The sequence below is a fragment of the Hibiscus syriacus genome, unplaced genomic scaffold (assembly GCF_006381635.1).
Source record: "Hibiscus syriacus cultivar Baekdansim isolate YM2019G1 unplaced genomic scaffold, ASM638163v2 tig00001818_pilon, whole genome shotgun sequence".
In the NCBI taxonomy this organism is placed as follows: Eukaryota; Viridiplantae; Streptophyta; class Magnoliopsida; order Malvales; family Malvaceae; genus Hibiscus; species Hibiscus syriacus.
In genome coordinates, this window is record NW_024061892.1 from 1,097,565 (window position 1) to 1,114,998 (window position 17,434).

General features: G+C 34.0%; 1 protein-coding gene across 1 annotated transcript; it reads right to left on the reverse strand.

Moving 5' to 3' along the window:
* Positions 1–571: 571 nt before the first annotated feature.
* Positions 572–13,460, reverse strand: LOC120134703. Its single transcript, XM_039151146.1, has 2 exons — positions 13,447–13,460; positions 572–1,297 (listed from the first exon to the last, which is right to left on the reverse strand). Exon 2 carries the CDS (start codon positions 1,278–1,280, stop codon positions 825–827), a length of 456 nt encoding a protein of 151 aa, XP_039007077.1. The 5' UTR covers positions 1,281–1,297; positions 13,447–13,460; the 3' UTR covers positions 572–824.
* Positions 13,461–17,434: the final 3,974 nt, after the last annotated feature.

The following is a 17,434-nucleotide window of genomic DNA, read 5'->3' on the forward strand; positions in this document are numbered from 1 at the left end:
GAGAATGAATTCAAGTTCAACTCTTTCCCAGCTTAAACAATAATCGTTAATCTATGTACTCCCTTCCAATTTAAACAAGTTCCATATTATTTTAATATGCTACTTGTAACACTATAATGTAATTTTATGCTTCTATCATAGAGAAATAAAGTACTTGACAAGTCTCACTTCAAGATAATATTATATGATATGGTATGTTTACTATTCACGTAATTCTAATATGAATAATTTTAAATTTATAGTTGTAACAAAAAAATTGAAGTTTATTTTATGTAAGGCATTTATAAGGTAGTAATTGTTTAGAATATTTATATTCTATTGACAATGTATACGAATCTTATATATATACATATATTTGAATCTAAATTCTTTAAATAGAATAACATTTTAATTTACTATCAAAATTACTTAATAAGTTCAATATAAAAAAAATTAAATTAAGTTTCATATCGTAAGAATTGTGAAACTCCAAAGGCAACACATGATCATATATTTATTTGAGATGATAACAGCACTAGGAAAGGGAAACAATTAAAGAAAAAGAGAAGCAGATTTTACTTACATCTTGAGGGTGTAAATACAATACCAATTAATACAAATATTTCACTCTCATCGTCATATAGTTTTCACCATGGAGCATCACGTTGTGGAATTCCGAATCTGCCATTGTTATACGCCGACAGATCCAAAACAAAAAACAAAAGAAAAAAAGGATTCAAAAGTAAATCCATATCCACAAAACCAATACCTCACGTATTACAATAATAATAAAAAAAACACGTCCCCATTGTATGATTGCTGTTAATGAGATCCCGGCACGGCCGTTAGTCTTCGGAGATGCTCGCGAGATGCGGCTGCCATGATCCGACACGGCTATGCCGGCGATCCTTCCGCGAGCAATGTTTCTTCTCCGAAACCTTGACGTTCGCTAGGTCGCAATCCAAAGCGACGCCGTTTTTGTTGTTCTTGTTGCTAACGTTGGAAGGCTTTTTGATTTGCATATTCTTCTTTTTCTTCTCCGGCAACGACGATGCCGGGATCAAGAAGTATATGTTGCCTCTCTTGAGCTCGGTTTCCGGCGAGAGGATCAAAATCTTACGTAAAACACCTTGGGAGGTTGGTTTGCTAAGAACATGATTAGGGTTGGCCTTCAAGATCTCACCGGCCGTAATCGGACCCGTAATTTCTTCTACATATCCGTTCAAATGGACTATACGGATCAAATCTAGAGCTCCACAGGGAAGAACACATGCCAAACAGCATCTTAAACTATTCCCCATGGCTTTGAAATCAACTCAAACTCTTTGTTTTGCCTCTTTCTTCTCTCTTGAAATGAATTGTGGCTAATGGAGGACAATGCCAATGTTATATAGCAAAAACAACATACTCATATGCACTAAAGTAGAAAGTATTATTATATTTGATAGTATACTTGAAGTTACGAAAATGCCCTACTCTTCCACTCTTACAATATGGGTAGGTTTTTGTTTATTGATTATAGGTCTAGTTGTGGTTTAATCCTATTGATGCTGAAATTAATAACATAATTAGTTTTCTTTATTAAAGTGACGATGTGAATTTTTATTTAAACGATCTTAAAAATTCGATTAACATATAAATTTATTGTTAATTAAGTGTAAAATATGTATTTAGTCACTCTATTGTTAGTGTGGTTTCGTTTTGATCACTCAACTATTTTTTTACATTTAGCCTTTTTTTGTCATCCGCCGTTAAAAAATTAACAGTGATATTAATGTGTCACCATAAATTAATGTCACGTCATCATTGAAAAAATAAAAAAGATATCACATCAGTAATTCTATTAATTTTTTAATGATGAATGACCTAAATGATATTAAAACATAAAATAAGATATGATTTTAAAAAATATAATTGAATAATTAAAATAAAATCACTCAAATAGTTAGATAATTAAATATGTAGTTAAGTCTTAATTTAACACAGTTGAAGAGATTTCTATGTGACTTCCATTGTGAGACTAAATAACTATACCCAAAAAATGTCTTCAATTTAACCAACGATATTATTATTTTGTGACTATTAATAACATCATAAAAAATTAAGAAGGTTAATTTAATTTATACTATATTAAAATAAAGAGATTATATTTTATTAATTTCATCATACTAAAATCTCTATTACAACTGATTGCATTGTAAATTTAATTAGCTTAAGCCGTTTTGCGCTGCAACTGTAAGAACAAGGAAACTGCACGTTAGGCTCTTATTTGATAAGACAAAGCCGAAGGGATTATTCGTCACGAGTTTAAACATAATGTTGCTTAGCTTTGTCTTTGGCCGTCAAAATCTGACTAATATCGTTTGCTTAATGATCTTATTAGGAAAACTGTTTAACTAATTAAAATGGCTTGATGCTTTTCGATTTTATAAAGAGTTGGTTCATTTCAAAGTTAAAAATTAATATCACCAATGGATTGATTCAAGTGGTAAGTAGTTTGATATCGTTTAGTAAAATCTCAAGTTTAAATCATTGTGTATGCAGAAAATCATTATTGAGAGACTCACCCACTAATACTATGCATACAGAATTAATCCAAATTAATTAAGACGGAATATTGAAATTAGAGAAGGGAAAATTACAGCTGTGTTTTAATCAATAAACAAATACGAGACGGAATATAGGTAAAATAGAGGTTAGAAAGGGAAAAAATCAATGGTCTTCTAAATAAATAAGCAAATACAGTGGCTGAGAAATTTGTACAGCGATTAGTAAGGCCAAACGAAAGTTAATATTAAAAGGATTTTATAAGAACATAAAGTGGCGATTGCATGAATTATTGCACCAGTCTGGCCAAGAACACATGGGGCCTTTGAGAGTTGTTTCGGACCCTCGTGGAATAGACGAGCCAGCTAGTTATTGATTGGACTTACGATCATCGATTATCGACAAGTTTCTTTCTACTTTGTTTATAAAAAAAATTTGGGGAATCATTAAAAACCAAGTACAGTACCATTAACCAATTATTTAATACTTATCATAACATATACAGAAAACGTTACACGTACGTCAAAGATAATGTACAAAAACCATGTTATACGATGCTATTTGTTTTAGCACTATCGACTATGGGATTTAATGAATAAAAGAAAGAAAGAGAACGTTTTCTCTCGTTGCTGCACTATGCTAAAGTACAAGTAAAATCAATCAATAATTTAATAAAACATATAATTAGGACTATTTATTCATATTTCATTTGTTGTACATTCTTTAATTTTTTTTGTACGATCGTTTTCTTATATCAAGATTTTCAAAATGTTATTTTGCAGTTAAAATTACGATAAAATATCTCTAGACATAACGTTTCAAGAATTTCATAATCTTTAATATGAATTTTGATAGGTACATATAATTTGCTAATCTATTATCAGTCAATCTACGAGTAACTATTCCTACCTAACACTTACATTAAGGGTGCGTTTGGTTCTAGGAATGTAAGATTACCAGTGGGAATAAAAGATTACCAGGGAATAGGATTACTGGGAATGTTGTATTTTGTGTTTGGTTGGTTTAGCATGAATGTAAGATTACCGTGTTTGATTAAAGGAATAAAAGATTATTGGAATGTATATTTGACCAAATTGTCCTTATTATATATTTGTATAATATTACAAATTGTAAAATATTTATATATTTTCTTTAAAAAAATTAAATTCATAATATTTATAAATTTTTTTACAAAATTAAAAATATAAAAAAGGTTTAATGAAAGGGTAAATTTTTTTAATCCCTGAACTTCATATAAAATTTTAATTATAGAATTTTTTTTGTAAATCTAAAATAATTTAAGGATAAATTTGTAATTTAACCTTCGTAGAATTTTTATTATTCAATGATAGAAGAAGGATATTTTTGAAAAAAATAAAAATTTAAGGACATTTTAGTCCAAAACGCCGGTAATGTTACAATACCTAAGGGAAGGGAGGTAATGACATTCCCGGTAATATATCTCAAAAAATCTACTATTGGTAATAAAACATTACCGGGAATGAGATTCCCGGCCAACCAAACATGGGAATGTGAGATTCCCATCTCATGGGAATCCCACAATCCTTGAACCAAACACCCCCTAAAGGATTTTATAAAACCCTTCAACCAAAATTAAAAAAGATTTAGAACCATGTTCTTTACATCGTCATCTTCTCCATTTTTATAAAGACAAAAAAAATATAAACATCGTTCAATCACTGTTCAATCACCGACATCCGAACTTCATTATTCTTCTCACACAGATTGCCAAATTATAATATCTCCAAGGAAACATTTTGGAACTTGAATTGGAATAGTAGCAGCTGGGGTACAAATTAAGTACAAACAGTTGATATAGCTAACTGTAATTCGCAATTTTCAATCGAATGATTAGGACGTGAAGCAAGCGAAATGACTTAATCAAGATTTGATTAAACGCGGAAAGTTGGGAATCAGTGAAAAGGAATGTTAAGGTTTAATTACTAATTTTGTCTGTTTATGTAATTAATCAAATAGATTCCATCAATAATAATAGTAATGGTATCAGTGAAGGAAGCTTCCTCTTACACCGACCATAAATTGATAGCTTAATTAAGACCGACTGACTGACGAGTACAACCAATGGACCTTGCTCCTCTGCCAAATGATTCCTAAATTACGATTGAATCTATCGATGCACAATAAATCTCTCTCTCTATATATAAAGGTAAACTACATGTTTAATATTCTAATTATTACTTTTATATTATTTTAATCACGTCAATTATTTTAAAAATATATATATATATTAATTTTATGTTTTGAGTTTAATTTGATCAATTGTTACTAAAATATTAATAGAGATGTGGATATGTCATTTTTCTAAAAAAATTAATGATGTATTACCTTATAATGACATGTCAGTATTACTGTTGATTTTCTAACGATGAGTGACCAAAATTAAATCAAAATATAATATTATGATTTTAAAATAAAAAATAATCAAGTAACTGAAACAGAATAAAAATGATAGTTATAATACTAAAGTGGAGTTTATCCTAAATATTATTATACATATCCATTATTGAAGTGGATGAGTTGAGTCTGTTTTCAGTCTTGATGCTAAACCCAAGGCTGGAAACCCCATTAATGAAATTAATTAATGAAGTAAAGTTGATGGACCGTGGTACTATTTGTGCATGTCGGAATCCTCTCCATGTATCTTGCCTTGAATTTGCCTAATCTTAGCTGGCATTTCCCATGGTTCACTGAACCAAAATGGGTGCGGCTTTTAATAATTAAAACATCGTCTAATGTTGAAGATCCGATATAGAATAAGGTAAAGCTGAATATCATGCCCACCATCCTCTCCCTCTTTTTATGTACTCCCTTCATGTCTTGGTCAGCGTCCTTTGACTGGATCACAGTAGACGCAATCAGAGATATATCGAAAAGGGTAAATAAACTAATAAAGTCCATCCTAAAGTGGAATTTAATAATTTCTTTTGAAAATTTCATATTTATAAATTTGTTTTACGATTCAAATTAAATTAAATTTAAGTATTTCTATTTGGAAATAAATTTAAATCAATAAAAATACTATTCAAAATGTTTAATTATACAATTATAACATACTTGGATAGTTATCATAATTTATTGTTCTGGTTATTGACTGTAATTAAAAGTTCCTATGTAGTACGGATCAAGTTATTTCAATGGTTAGAGAGATGATTGCTATTCCTTGAAGTTTCAAGTTCGAGCAGCAATGCATAAAGGGTATTTGAACGTTTATTGTTTAATAGTTGAGAGTCTCTAGAATAGGTACTACTACTTGTAATTACTCTAAATTAATAATAAAAAAAAGTACCCATGTAGAAGAGAAATAAAAATTAATAAAATTACACTCTTCAACATTTTTAGATATTATTATTATTATTATAAATAACATTAGTTTTAATTTTATGTACTTGTATATATTTTTTCTTATAATATCAATTTTATATAAAATTTTTTTATTTATATATATTTGAAATTGTTGAATCCAAAGAGTGATCCTAGTAATAAAGACAGACCCGTCCCAATAAATATATAGGCCATGTGCTATCTTATTAGAATGAAGTTCCTAAAATATTTTATAATAAAACATAATTGTAAAATATCAAAATTTAAGAAGACTGAAACTATAATAAACATAAATAAGAATTTTTATATCCGTTAAACACCATAAATTTGGTGATTCTTTTGAGAAGAAATGATTACAATTGAATTGTTGAGATAATAAGGAAGAAAATTAAAAGATTTTTTTTGTTAAATCTTGTAAAAGAAAAATATTTTTTCTAGATTAATAGATTTTTTTTAAAAGTTTGAGGAGACTCTAACGTATCACATGTTACGTTTGCCAATGGATATGCTTGTAAAAGGTGGCATGATCTATATAGGAAATCATATTAAAGTAACTTAATCTATAAGTTTGCACGAATTTATCTATATTCAAAATTGAACACATATTCTACTTTATAATCAAATTTTCATATATATATATATATATAGATATATATATATATATATATATATTGAAGTTGTTATATATTTTGAAATATTATTCATTTATTTATCTTTGTACCACCAACTAATAATTTATTATTACTACACATTATGGTTTATTATATTTTATGTATATATTCCTAACATTTTTCAATCAAGTAATTTTACTATCAAATTCTTACTTCAATTTTTTTAAGAATATTTTTAGAGTTTAAGGTAATATTATTTAAATTTTAAATTTTTATAAATATGAAATTATAATTTGTGCAACTAAACATGACATCAATAATTAAGATGTAATATATTGTATTTACTAAATATTCTAAGTAATTATATCAATTACGTTCTGGGGTCGAAACAGTTAATAATTTACAAAAGTACAAATTAGAGTTTAAGGTTATTTTATAATAATTAATATTATTTAAATTTTAAATTTTTATAAATATGAAATTATAATTTGTGCAACTAAACATGACATCAATAATTAAGATGTAAATATATTGTATTTACTAAATATTCTAAGTAATTATATCAATTACGTTCTGGTGTCGAAACAGTTAATAAATTTACAAAAAGTACAAATTTAAGAAGTAAGGTAGATAAAAGATTTGAATAAGAGTAAGAAGTAAATGAAGGTGAGTGGCTTGTAGGTTTTAATAACTCGTTTAATCCTCCACATTTGTTTTAATTTCCTGATGTGATGGTCATTGGCCTCTCTCTATTAAAATACTTAGTCAGCAGACCTGTAATTTGTCAGTGAATAAGCACATAGTTAACCATCAACATTAGCTTTTCAGGGACAAAATGAATATCCAAATAAACATGTTTAGTTTTTACATGAAGAATTGGATTAACAATCATTTTTAGTATCGTCACATCACACCTTCGATACATCTGCAAGTGTGATATCGTTATCATGAAGAACAACCATTATCCACTTTAATTCGAGGATGAAATTTGTCAAACTTCTCTATTCAGTTTTTACTGTAGATCTAGAAATTGCTTTCAGATTCTTTGAACTTCAAGGAAAAAGATGACTGTCATGATTCAGACATTGATCTCCTACCATCAATGTCACCACCCCAGCATCTCAAAATGCAACTAGCATTGATCCTTAGCTTTGAAATTATTTCTTTTTCTAACATTTTTCATTATTTTCCAGATTATAATCTTTTGTGTCACCAAGGGTAAATACTCATTATGTGAAAAATTACTTCACCAATGAGATTAGTTTAAGTGATAAGTTGTTTGATATCACAAGTTCTTAAGTTCGAGTACTTGTGCATGAGCTTCCAAATCCCACAAGTACTTAGATATGAGGATTTTCAAGTGTTTAAATATAATCATTTAAATATTATTGAGTGGGTGAATGTAAGGCTAATACTTGAGAGATTGAATATATGGCTAACACACTCACGTTGCCATCTTTGTTGGTTGGCCTATGATCGTGCTCATGCAATAACGTTTCTTCGACACGCATTGCACGTATTTGTTCTTTTTGAATAAAATTTATATATTTTTCCTTTTTTTTAACCTTTTTTTTCATTTCAACCAAACTTCAAAAGTTGTAATTGGTTTCCGCCACATCAGCAGAAGATGTATTCTAAAGAAGTGCTTTCTAGAAGACATATTTTATGAGAGAAAAAAACACCCCTTTTCATACATGACACAAAAGGGTACCAATACGAAAATTAATAGAAAATTGGTGTCAAAATTAGAAATATTTTTAAAATGAGTAAAAAGGCCCAAATGCATCCCTAATTATATTATAAAATTCAAACCCAAAATAAACCCACCAAATACACCCTAATAATTATCCAAATGAAAAAAAAGGTTAAATCTAAAACCAATTATACAAAATTTAAACAAAATACAAAATGCTAAAAGCCAAACATTTCAAGCATAACTAATTTGTTCGTAATACTATAGTAAGATATTTTGGTTTGATTGTATCAAAATTTTGGTTTCTAACCGAACCGATTGACAATCGATTTGGTGTAGTTTTATTTGAAAATCGATTCGGGTCAATAAAAATATATAATTTTTTTTGGTACAAAAAAAGTTTAGGTCAGGGATGGCTCTCCCAGTCTAGGGTCAGAGTATACCTAAGACTTAATTAGAATTTACATAGGAATTTACAGATTATCCACCAATAATGACAATGATATGATTCGAGTATGCCCCCACTTAGGCCAGTTACTCATCCCTAAACAGTTGTTGATTTGTGCCCCCACTTCATGTTTAAAAAAACAAAGAGGAGCAAGAATAAGCAAGGATGGATAGAGAGGATCGGACGGAACATTCAAATATTTTCTTTATAATTTCTATTGGTGATCTATTTTCACCCCTAAATTTTATAAATTCACTCCTTAAAATTTTATAATCTCGTCACTCCTGACATAAAATTTTACGTTTTTCTACGAGAACAACTAAAATAATTTATTGAGCTCTTGTGAAAAAGATGATTTGAGATCAATCTACGAGACAGGCAAAATGCGTATATCTATTAGAATACCAATATCTAAAACAATCTGGTTCAATTCATGAAAAACAAACAAGCATAAGTTCAACAAAGATTGCTGCTTGAAAGACGTGAGAGAGACTTCATCCAACCAAACCTCAAGCCTAGAAAAAATAGAAAGAAGAGCAAGAAATTACAACAGAACAATCAATCCTCAGTACGGGTGAACATGGGATGTCAGTCTCAACCTACCTTGTTAGCTATGTTGTTCGACAACCAAAACAATGACTGGTTGGTTACATTCTATAAAAAATGCTTTTATAAGTAATAATCTGTACATAAGAAACAGGGGAAAGCTTAATGTGATAAACTATGTGTCGCAACCGTCTTTCGGTTGAGCCCCAGAATTGGGCTTCGACTTGAAAAATGTGGATTGGAGTCGCCACCGATCATTTATTTAAAAATAAATGGGTTGATCGGATACCCTATTTATTACCTGATCTACGTCTTTCCAAAGATGTGTCGGGTTCGGGAGTCGGTTACGATTAAGGAAGGATTAGCACCCTTGAACCGTCCTTTCGGTACTACGCACTTTCCAGTTGTCTTTGATTAAGAAAATTGCATTTTAAATTAAAAGGTAAAATAGTGATCCAAAACTTACCTTTGACGGATTTAAATCATGCCTTTTAAAGAAAATCATAAAATGTTAGATGAAAAGTAAGGAATAAATGAATAAAATAAACAAACCCAAAATAAAACAGAAGAAAGAAATGGTAAATAAATGACTTAAAAAAATAAAAAAAAGATAAAAAAAAAGATAATAAACAAATAAAATAAACAAATAAACAAATTAGAAAAACCAAATGAAAATGAAAAATGAAAATACAATATTAAGTAAAATAAAAAGTAATAACATAATAAAATATGAAAATACTAATATAGTTATTAGGTAAAAATAATAATGATAATAGTAAATAGTAAAAAATTGAAAATAATCCCACCGAAAAAAAAGATCTAAGTTCGGTGAAGCATGAATAACGGGAAGAAAGGAAAAAAGAGAGAAAGTGGACCCTAGCTAATAAATGTGAGGTGATGTATTATAATAGAGTGTTTAATAAAATGTAAATATATATATATATATATTAGTTAAAACAAAAATAATAGGTAAAATATATATAAATAAAATACCTAAAATAAAAATAATATATAATAATAATAAAGAAAACGAATAAAGAAAATTAAAAAACGTATATATATATATATACATACATAAATAAGTAAAAAAATAGTAATAATAGAAATAATAAGGATAATATAAAGAATAATAATAATAAAATAAAAATGGTAAAGAGTATAAAAAGAAATAAGTAAATATATACATATATAATATAATATAATAACAATATATATATATATATATAATAAAACGTAATATATAAAAAAAAGATTTAAAAAATACGAATTGAATTTAACAGGGACCAAATTGAAAGTAAAACGAATGGAGTGGTCGAATTAGAATAACATTGGAGTTTGAGAACCGGATTTGGGGATCAAAATAACAGACTTTTAAAATCGGAGGGACCAAAAGCGGGTTTACCCTAATTTATTACAAAAAGCACGAATCTGATATAAACATGGATCAAATGTTTTTTTAGTTTCATTTTCTCTTCTTCTCTCGCCGCAACCCTCCCTCTTTCTCTGATTTTCTCGAATGTTCTTCACCAACGAAGAACGAGGGTCTCGCTTTCCAGAAGAAAACAACGGCTTTTTCAAAGAAAATGGCCTCGGGAGGGTGGATCTAGCAAGATCTTCTCGAAAAGCCCCTCCCCGGGTCCTCGGCCTTCCATTTTTTGACTGTTTTCAAGCCAAACCACAAGCACAAAATGACATGCAAAGGAAGAGATGAACGAACAAAGGTAAAACGAATTACTACCTCTTTATTTCTATGCAAATCGTTTACAAATGCTTTGAGTTTGCTTCGGTTTTCTGTGATGTTTTCGTGACCTCTCTCTCGTAATATTCCGTGTGTAATTGTGTGATAATTTCTCTGTAACCTTGTACAAACTTGTGTGTCTGTGTCAATTTTTTTTTTGCGGCTCCCCCCCTTTTGAATGTGATTACATGGGTATTTATAGTACAAAAGAGACCCTATTTTTAGGAGTCCTAATGGCATACAAATTGCTCTTTTAACGTTTGTTGGCGGTTACCTTGCGAGGTTCTTGCGTCGGACGGTTCGGCGTGAAGATCGGAGGTGCGGGTGAGGAAGAGTCCTCGCGAGAAACGGCGCCTGCTTGCTAAGTTCTGGAAACCCTAGCCCCGGATTGATTCGGTGTTGAGGGCTTGGACCGGTTCACGCGGGTTGCAGCTGATTGACCGGTTCGTGTGTGCTGCTGGGCCACTCATAATCCTGATACAGAAATGAAACGAATATGTTAGTTTAATAATAATAATAATAATTGTACAATATATATATATATATAAATATATATGTTTATTTCAGTCATAAAAAGTGTGTCTACAGCTGCCCCTCTTTGCCCATAGTCGTGTAACAAGGATAGGGAAAAGATTAAAAGACACACTTTTCGTTTACCATAAAGTGGTCAAATCCCATCGAATATCCTCTATTGTAGAGTTGAAATTCGATATAGAAATGACTCCCTTGTCGTGGGGTTGAGTCAAAACTGGAAGATTCTGAGCACGAAATCCTTCGTTGCGAAGTTGAAGACGAGCTCAAAGCTTTTGACAAGTGGCCTCTGAATCATCTTCTGGTTCAAGGTACTTCGTCGTGAAGGTGACCCTTGATCTGAAGACTATGGCGTTGTGGTGTTTACAGATGACTCCTTCGTCGCGAAGTTAGATCAATCTATTTGTGAAGTTGGTATTGTATATAGCTCATTCGTCGTGAAGTTGAACTTATACTGTCTTGAGTCCTTCGTTGTGAAGTTGAAATTGGCTCTGAGGTTGGGAAGTTATTTATTGACAACCAGCGGTCCCTTCGTCGTGAAGTTGAACTTGCGTTGTCTGGAGTCCAATATCCTTCGCTGTGAAGTTGAAATTGGCTCTGAAATTGAGAAGTTGTTTGTTGACAACCAGCGGTCCCTTCGTCGTGAAGTTGAACATGCGTTGTCTGGAGTCCAATATCCTTCGCTGTGAAGTTGAAATTGGCTCTGGAATTGAGAAGTTATTTGTTGACAACCAGCGGTCCCTTCATCGTGAAGTTGAACTTGCGTTGTCTGGAGTCCAATATCCTTCGCTGTGAAGTTGAAATTGGCTCTGAAATTGGGAAATGTTTATTGACAACCAGCGGTCCCTTCGTTGTGAAGTTGAACTTGCGTTGTCTGGAGTCCAATATCCTTCGTTGTGAAGTTGAAATTGGCTCTGAAATTGGGAAATGTTTATTGACAACCAGCGGTCCCTTCGTCGTGAAGTTGAACTTGCGTTGTCTGGAGTCCAATATCCTTCGTTGTGAAGTTGAAATTGGCTCTGAAATTGAGAAATTGTTTGTTAACAACCAGCGGTCCCTTCGTCGTGAAGTTGAACTTACGTTGTCTGGAGTCCAATATCCTTCGTTGTGAAGTTGAAATTGGCTCTGAAATTGAGAAATGTTTATTGACAACCGGCGGTCCCTTCGTCGTGAAGTGGAACTTGCGTTGTCTGGAGTCCAATATCCTTCGTTATGAAGTTGAAATTGGCTCTGGGTAAAACCTGCAAAGATGTGCATATATGCGATGGTATGGATGTCATGCTCTTAGGTATGCCTAAAAATGTATGGGCAACATATGTTATTCTGGGCTCTGGAGAGAAATCTTGATTTCCGGTGGCCTGTCGTTGTTGACTCTTGAAAGCTTGAAGTTCCGATCTCTGATCTTGAATTCTTCAAATGTCTGAATCTGATGTGCACATTCTGGTTTTTTTTTTTTTTTTTTTTTTTGGAGATGCTCCTCAACCCTCTCAAGCATGTGCATGAGCCTTGATCGGCTTCTGGGTACCTGTACTTTTCAATGAATCTTTGTACAGTAATATGCGATTATCTTTCATAAAAAATAAATAAACCATTAGGTTTAAATCTAATTCAAGATGCTCGAAAGGAATTGGAGGAAAGATGGTCTTTATTCATAAGGGAGGAGAAGAACAAATAATACATGGCAAACATTCTAGAAGACGAATACACAATTATGTGTAAATGAATGTCTTAGATCTCAATAACGTGGGCACTTCTGAGCTGAAAAGCCGTTTGGTGACTTTGAATGCAGCCTTTGCCAAAGGATCTTTGAAAATGCGACAACGTTTGGGAGAGTGCAACATTTCTTCGATTTGTTGAGTTCGTGGAAGATTCATGTGCCGGGATGTTTCCACCGTTAATATCCAAATCGCCCTTTCCGGGTTTTCAACTTGGACCCATCATTGGTTGCAAGACGCCCTTTGCGGGTTTTCATCTTGAACCCACCTTATTTTCTCTTCTTTTTTTCCTCTTTTTCTTTTTTCAATTTAGGGCGCCCTTTCGGGTTTTCACCCTAAACGTTCTTTTTTTTTTTAACTTAGGACGCCCTCTCGGGTTTTCATCCTAAGCGAAGTATTTCTTGATTGCATCCGAGTTAATGGGATGTGGCAGCTCAGGTCCGTCCATTTCAGCCAGGATAAGGGCTCCTCCGGAGAAAGCCTTCTTCACGACATAAGGTCCTTCCCAATTTGGCGTCCATTTTCCTCGGAAATCTTTCTGGACTGGCCAAATTCTTTTTAGCACTAGATCCCCTTCACGGAATATTCTTGGGCGCACCTTTTTGTCATGTGCTCGGATTATTCGTTTCTGATAGATTTGACCATGATGAATGGCTTTCAGTCTTTTTTCATCTATTAGATTAAGCTGATCATATCTGGATTGTGCCCACTCTGCATCATCCAGTTTGACTTCTGACAAGACCCTGAGAAACGGAATCTCGACTTCAATGGGTAGCACTGCTTCCATTCCATAGGCTAGTGAAAATGGAGTTGCCCCAGTCGAAGTTCGTACCGAAGTTCGATAAGCGAACAAAGCAAAAGGCAACTTCTCATGCCAGTCTTTGTAAGTTTCAGTTGTTTTCTCCACTATCTTCTTAATATTTTTGTTTGCTGCTTCTACTGCTCCGTTCATCTTTGGTCTGTAAGCAGTTGAATTGTGATGTTTTATGTTGAACTGTTCGCAGGCAGCACTCATCATCTTGTTGTTCAAGTTTGTTGCGTTATCGGTGATAATCCTTTCGGGTAAACCATACCGACATATAATTTCTTTCTTCAGAAACTTGCAAATAGTGGATTGAGTGACACTGGCGTATGACGCAGCCTCTACCCATTTCGTGAAATAGTCAATTGCTACGAGAATGAAATGGTGACCATTCGAAGCCTTCGGATGGATTTGCCCGATAACGTCCATGCCCCACACAGAGAAAGGCCATGGTGACGTCATTACATGAAGCGGATGGGGTGGAACATTTATCTTGTCTCCATAAATCTGACATTTATGACATCTCCTAGCATAGTTGATGCAATCACTTTCCAGTGTGGACCAAAAATATCCGCATCTCATTATTTGTCTTGACATCATATGCCCATTTGCATGTGCTCCACAAACCCCATCATGTACTTCTTCCACTATCATTTTTGCATCTTCAGCATCGACGCACCTTAACAGAACTTGGTTATGGCTTTTCTTGTATAAAACCTCTCTGTCAAGGACATATCCAGCTGCCAACCTTCTAAGGGTTCTCTTCTCGATTTCAGTGGTTTTTTCTGGATAACTCCGATGCTTGATATACTGCAGAATGTCGTAGTACCAAGGCTTAGTGTCTTTCACTTCTTCAATTTGGTAACAATGAGCTGGGTATTCATACGACTGCATGTTAATTGGCATCATTTCAGACTCCCCGCCAGCCTTGAATGTGGCTGCCAAGGTAGCTAAAGCGTCAGCCATTTGATTTTCTTCTCTAGGCACGTAGTGGAAGGTGACTTCGTAGAACTCTTCGAGCAGATCCAACACTAGTTTTCGGTACTCTAATAGCTTTATATCCTTGGTTTCCCACTCTCCTCGGAGCTGATAGATTACTAAGGCTGAGTCTCCATACACTCGCAAAGTCTTTATATTTTGCCCCAGTGCAGCCCGAATTCCCAAGACACAGGCTTCATATTCTGCCATGTTATTGGTACAATCAAAGTTCAGTCTGCTGGTAAATGGGTAGTGACTCCCTTCTGGGGAGACTAGAACTGCCCTGATGCCATGTCCTAGTGCATTTGATGCCCCATCGAAGTGCATTCTCCAGGAACTGTCCGCTAAAATGCTTGCTTCCTCTAAAGATATGGCCATTAAGTCTTCGTCTGGGAAATCAAAGTCCAGCGGCTCATAGCTCTCATCAGTTCTGCTTGCCAAAAAATCGGATATGGCGCTGCCTTTTACCGCTCTTTGGCTCACGTATTCGATGTCAAATTCAGACAAAAGCATCTGCCATCGGGCTAACCTTCCGGATAGAGCAGGTACACCCATCATGTATTTTAGAGGGTCTAACTTGGAAATCAGCCAAGTGGTGTGATACAACATGTATTGTCGAAGTCTTTTTGTAGCCCAGACTAGGGCACAATAAACCTTCTCAATAGGAGGATATCGGACCTCGCAATCGGTGAACTTCTTGCTTAAGTAGTAGATGGATCTTTCCTTCTTCCCAGACTCGTCGTGTTGACCCAGGACACACCCCATGGAGCTCTCGAATATGGAGAGATACAAGAATAGAGGTTTTCCTGGGATAGGGGACATCAGGACAGGAGTGCGAGATAAGTACTCTTTTACCTTCTCGAATGCAATCTGATAGTTTTCATCCCATGCCCCAGGGCTATTTTTTTGAAGAAGGCGAAAGATTGGATCACACTTGTCGGTTAACTAAGATATAAACCGAGCTATGTAATTCAATCTTCCTAAAAAAACTTGGACCTCCTTTTGTGTTTGTGGTGGAGGTAGACTCTGGATAGCCTTGACTTTATCAGGATCAACCTCAATGCCTTTTCTACTGACTACAAAGCCTAATAGCTTCCCGGATGTCACCCCGAAGGTGCACTTGCTAGGATTCAGCCGTAACTGAAATTTTCTCAATCTCTGGAAGAGCTTTCTCAAATTCTCGACATGTTCATTCTCAGTCTGTGCCTTGACAATCATGTCGTCGACATAAACCTCGATTTCTTTGTGCATCATGTCGTGGAACAGGGTCACCATGGCTCTCTGATATGTTGCCCCAGCATTCTTTAATCCGAAAGGCATCACTTTGTAACAGAAAGTTCCCCACATTGTGACGAAAGTGGTCTTCTCCATATCTTCCGGATGCTTCTTGATCTGATTGTACCCCGAAAATCCGTCCATGAACGAAAAGTATGCATTCCCGGCCGTATTATCCACCAGAGTGTCTATGTGTGGCAGAGGAAAGTTGTCCTTGGGACTGGCCTTATTAAGGTCCCGGTAATCGACACACATGCGCACTTTCCCGTCCTTCTTCGGCACAGGCACTATGTTGGCCACCCACTCAGGGTATTTGGCTACTTGGAGAAAACCGGCATCAAATTGCTTCTTGACTTCTTCCTTGATCTTAAGGAGCATTTCTGGTCGCATTCTTCTCAGTTTTTGCTGCACAGGTTTGAATTCTGGTTTGATTGGCAGTTTGTGAACTACCATATCTGTGTCTAGTCCCGGCATGTCTTGATACGACCAAGCAAACACATCTCCGTACTCCTGAAGTAAGACTATCAGGTTTTTTCTTGCTTCAGTTGAAAGAGTTGTGCCGATTTTAACCTCCTTTCGATCTTCCTCAGTGCCCAAATTTATGATTTCGATCGCCTCCTCATGTGGCAGTATTTGCTTTTCTTCTCTTTCTATCATTCTCAACAATTCGGTAGGCAAGTTGTACTCCTCTTCATTATTGCATTCCTCAAATTCCCCAAGACAAATGGTTGATTCAAAATCCACCTCTGGGTCAGGATCATCAGTGCCCACATTATCGTTATCTGGGAACCTGAAAGGAAGAAGATATGCATGTGTGAGAGGATAATATCCCACACGGAACGGTCAAGAATTAACTTTGAGAGTAACTGGAAATGAAGTACTGGAATGAAGGAGATAGAGAATGAATTCAAAAAGAAAGGTTTGTTTGCCTTGGAAAAGAAAAATGCATCTTTTATTAAACTTAAACCAAATGTTTATTTACCCTTACAAAAGATCACCTATTGCCCCGGGTATAGGCAAATAGGGATAGTTCGAATATTACTCTGAAAGATTCTTGTAAACCACAGGTAGTTCCTCCACCGACCAACTGCTAGGTACAAACCCATGTGGCAGAGGGCATATCCTGGATCCATCTCCGTTGTCAACATCTTCTGTGGTCACGACATTAACGTTCAGATCTTCCAGAGCCGTTTCTAACTCGGATATGG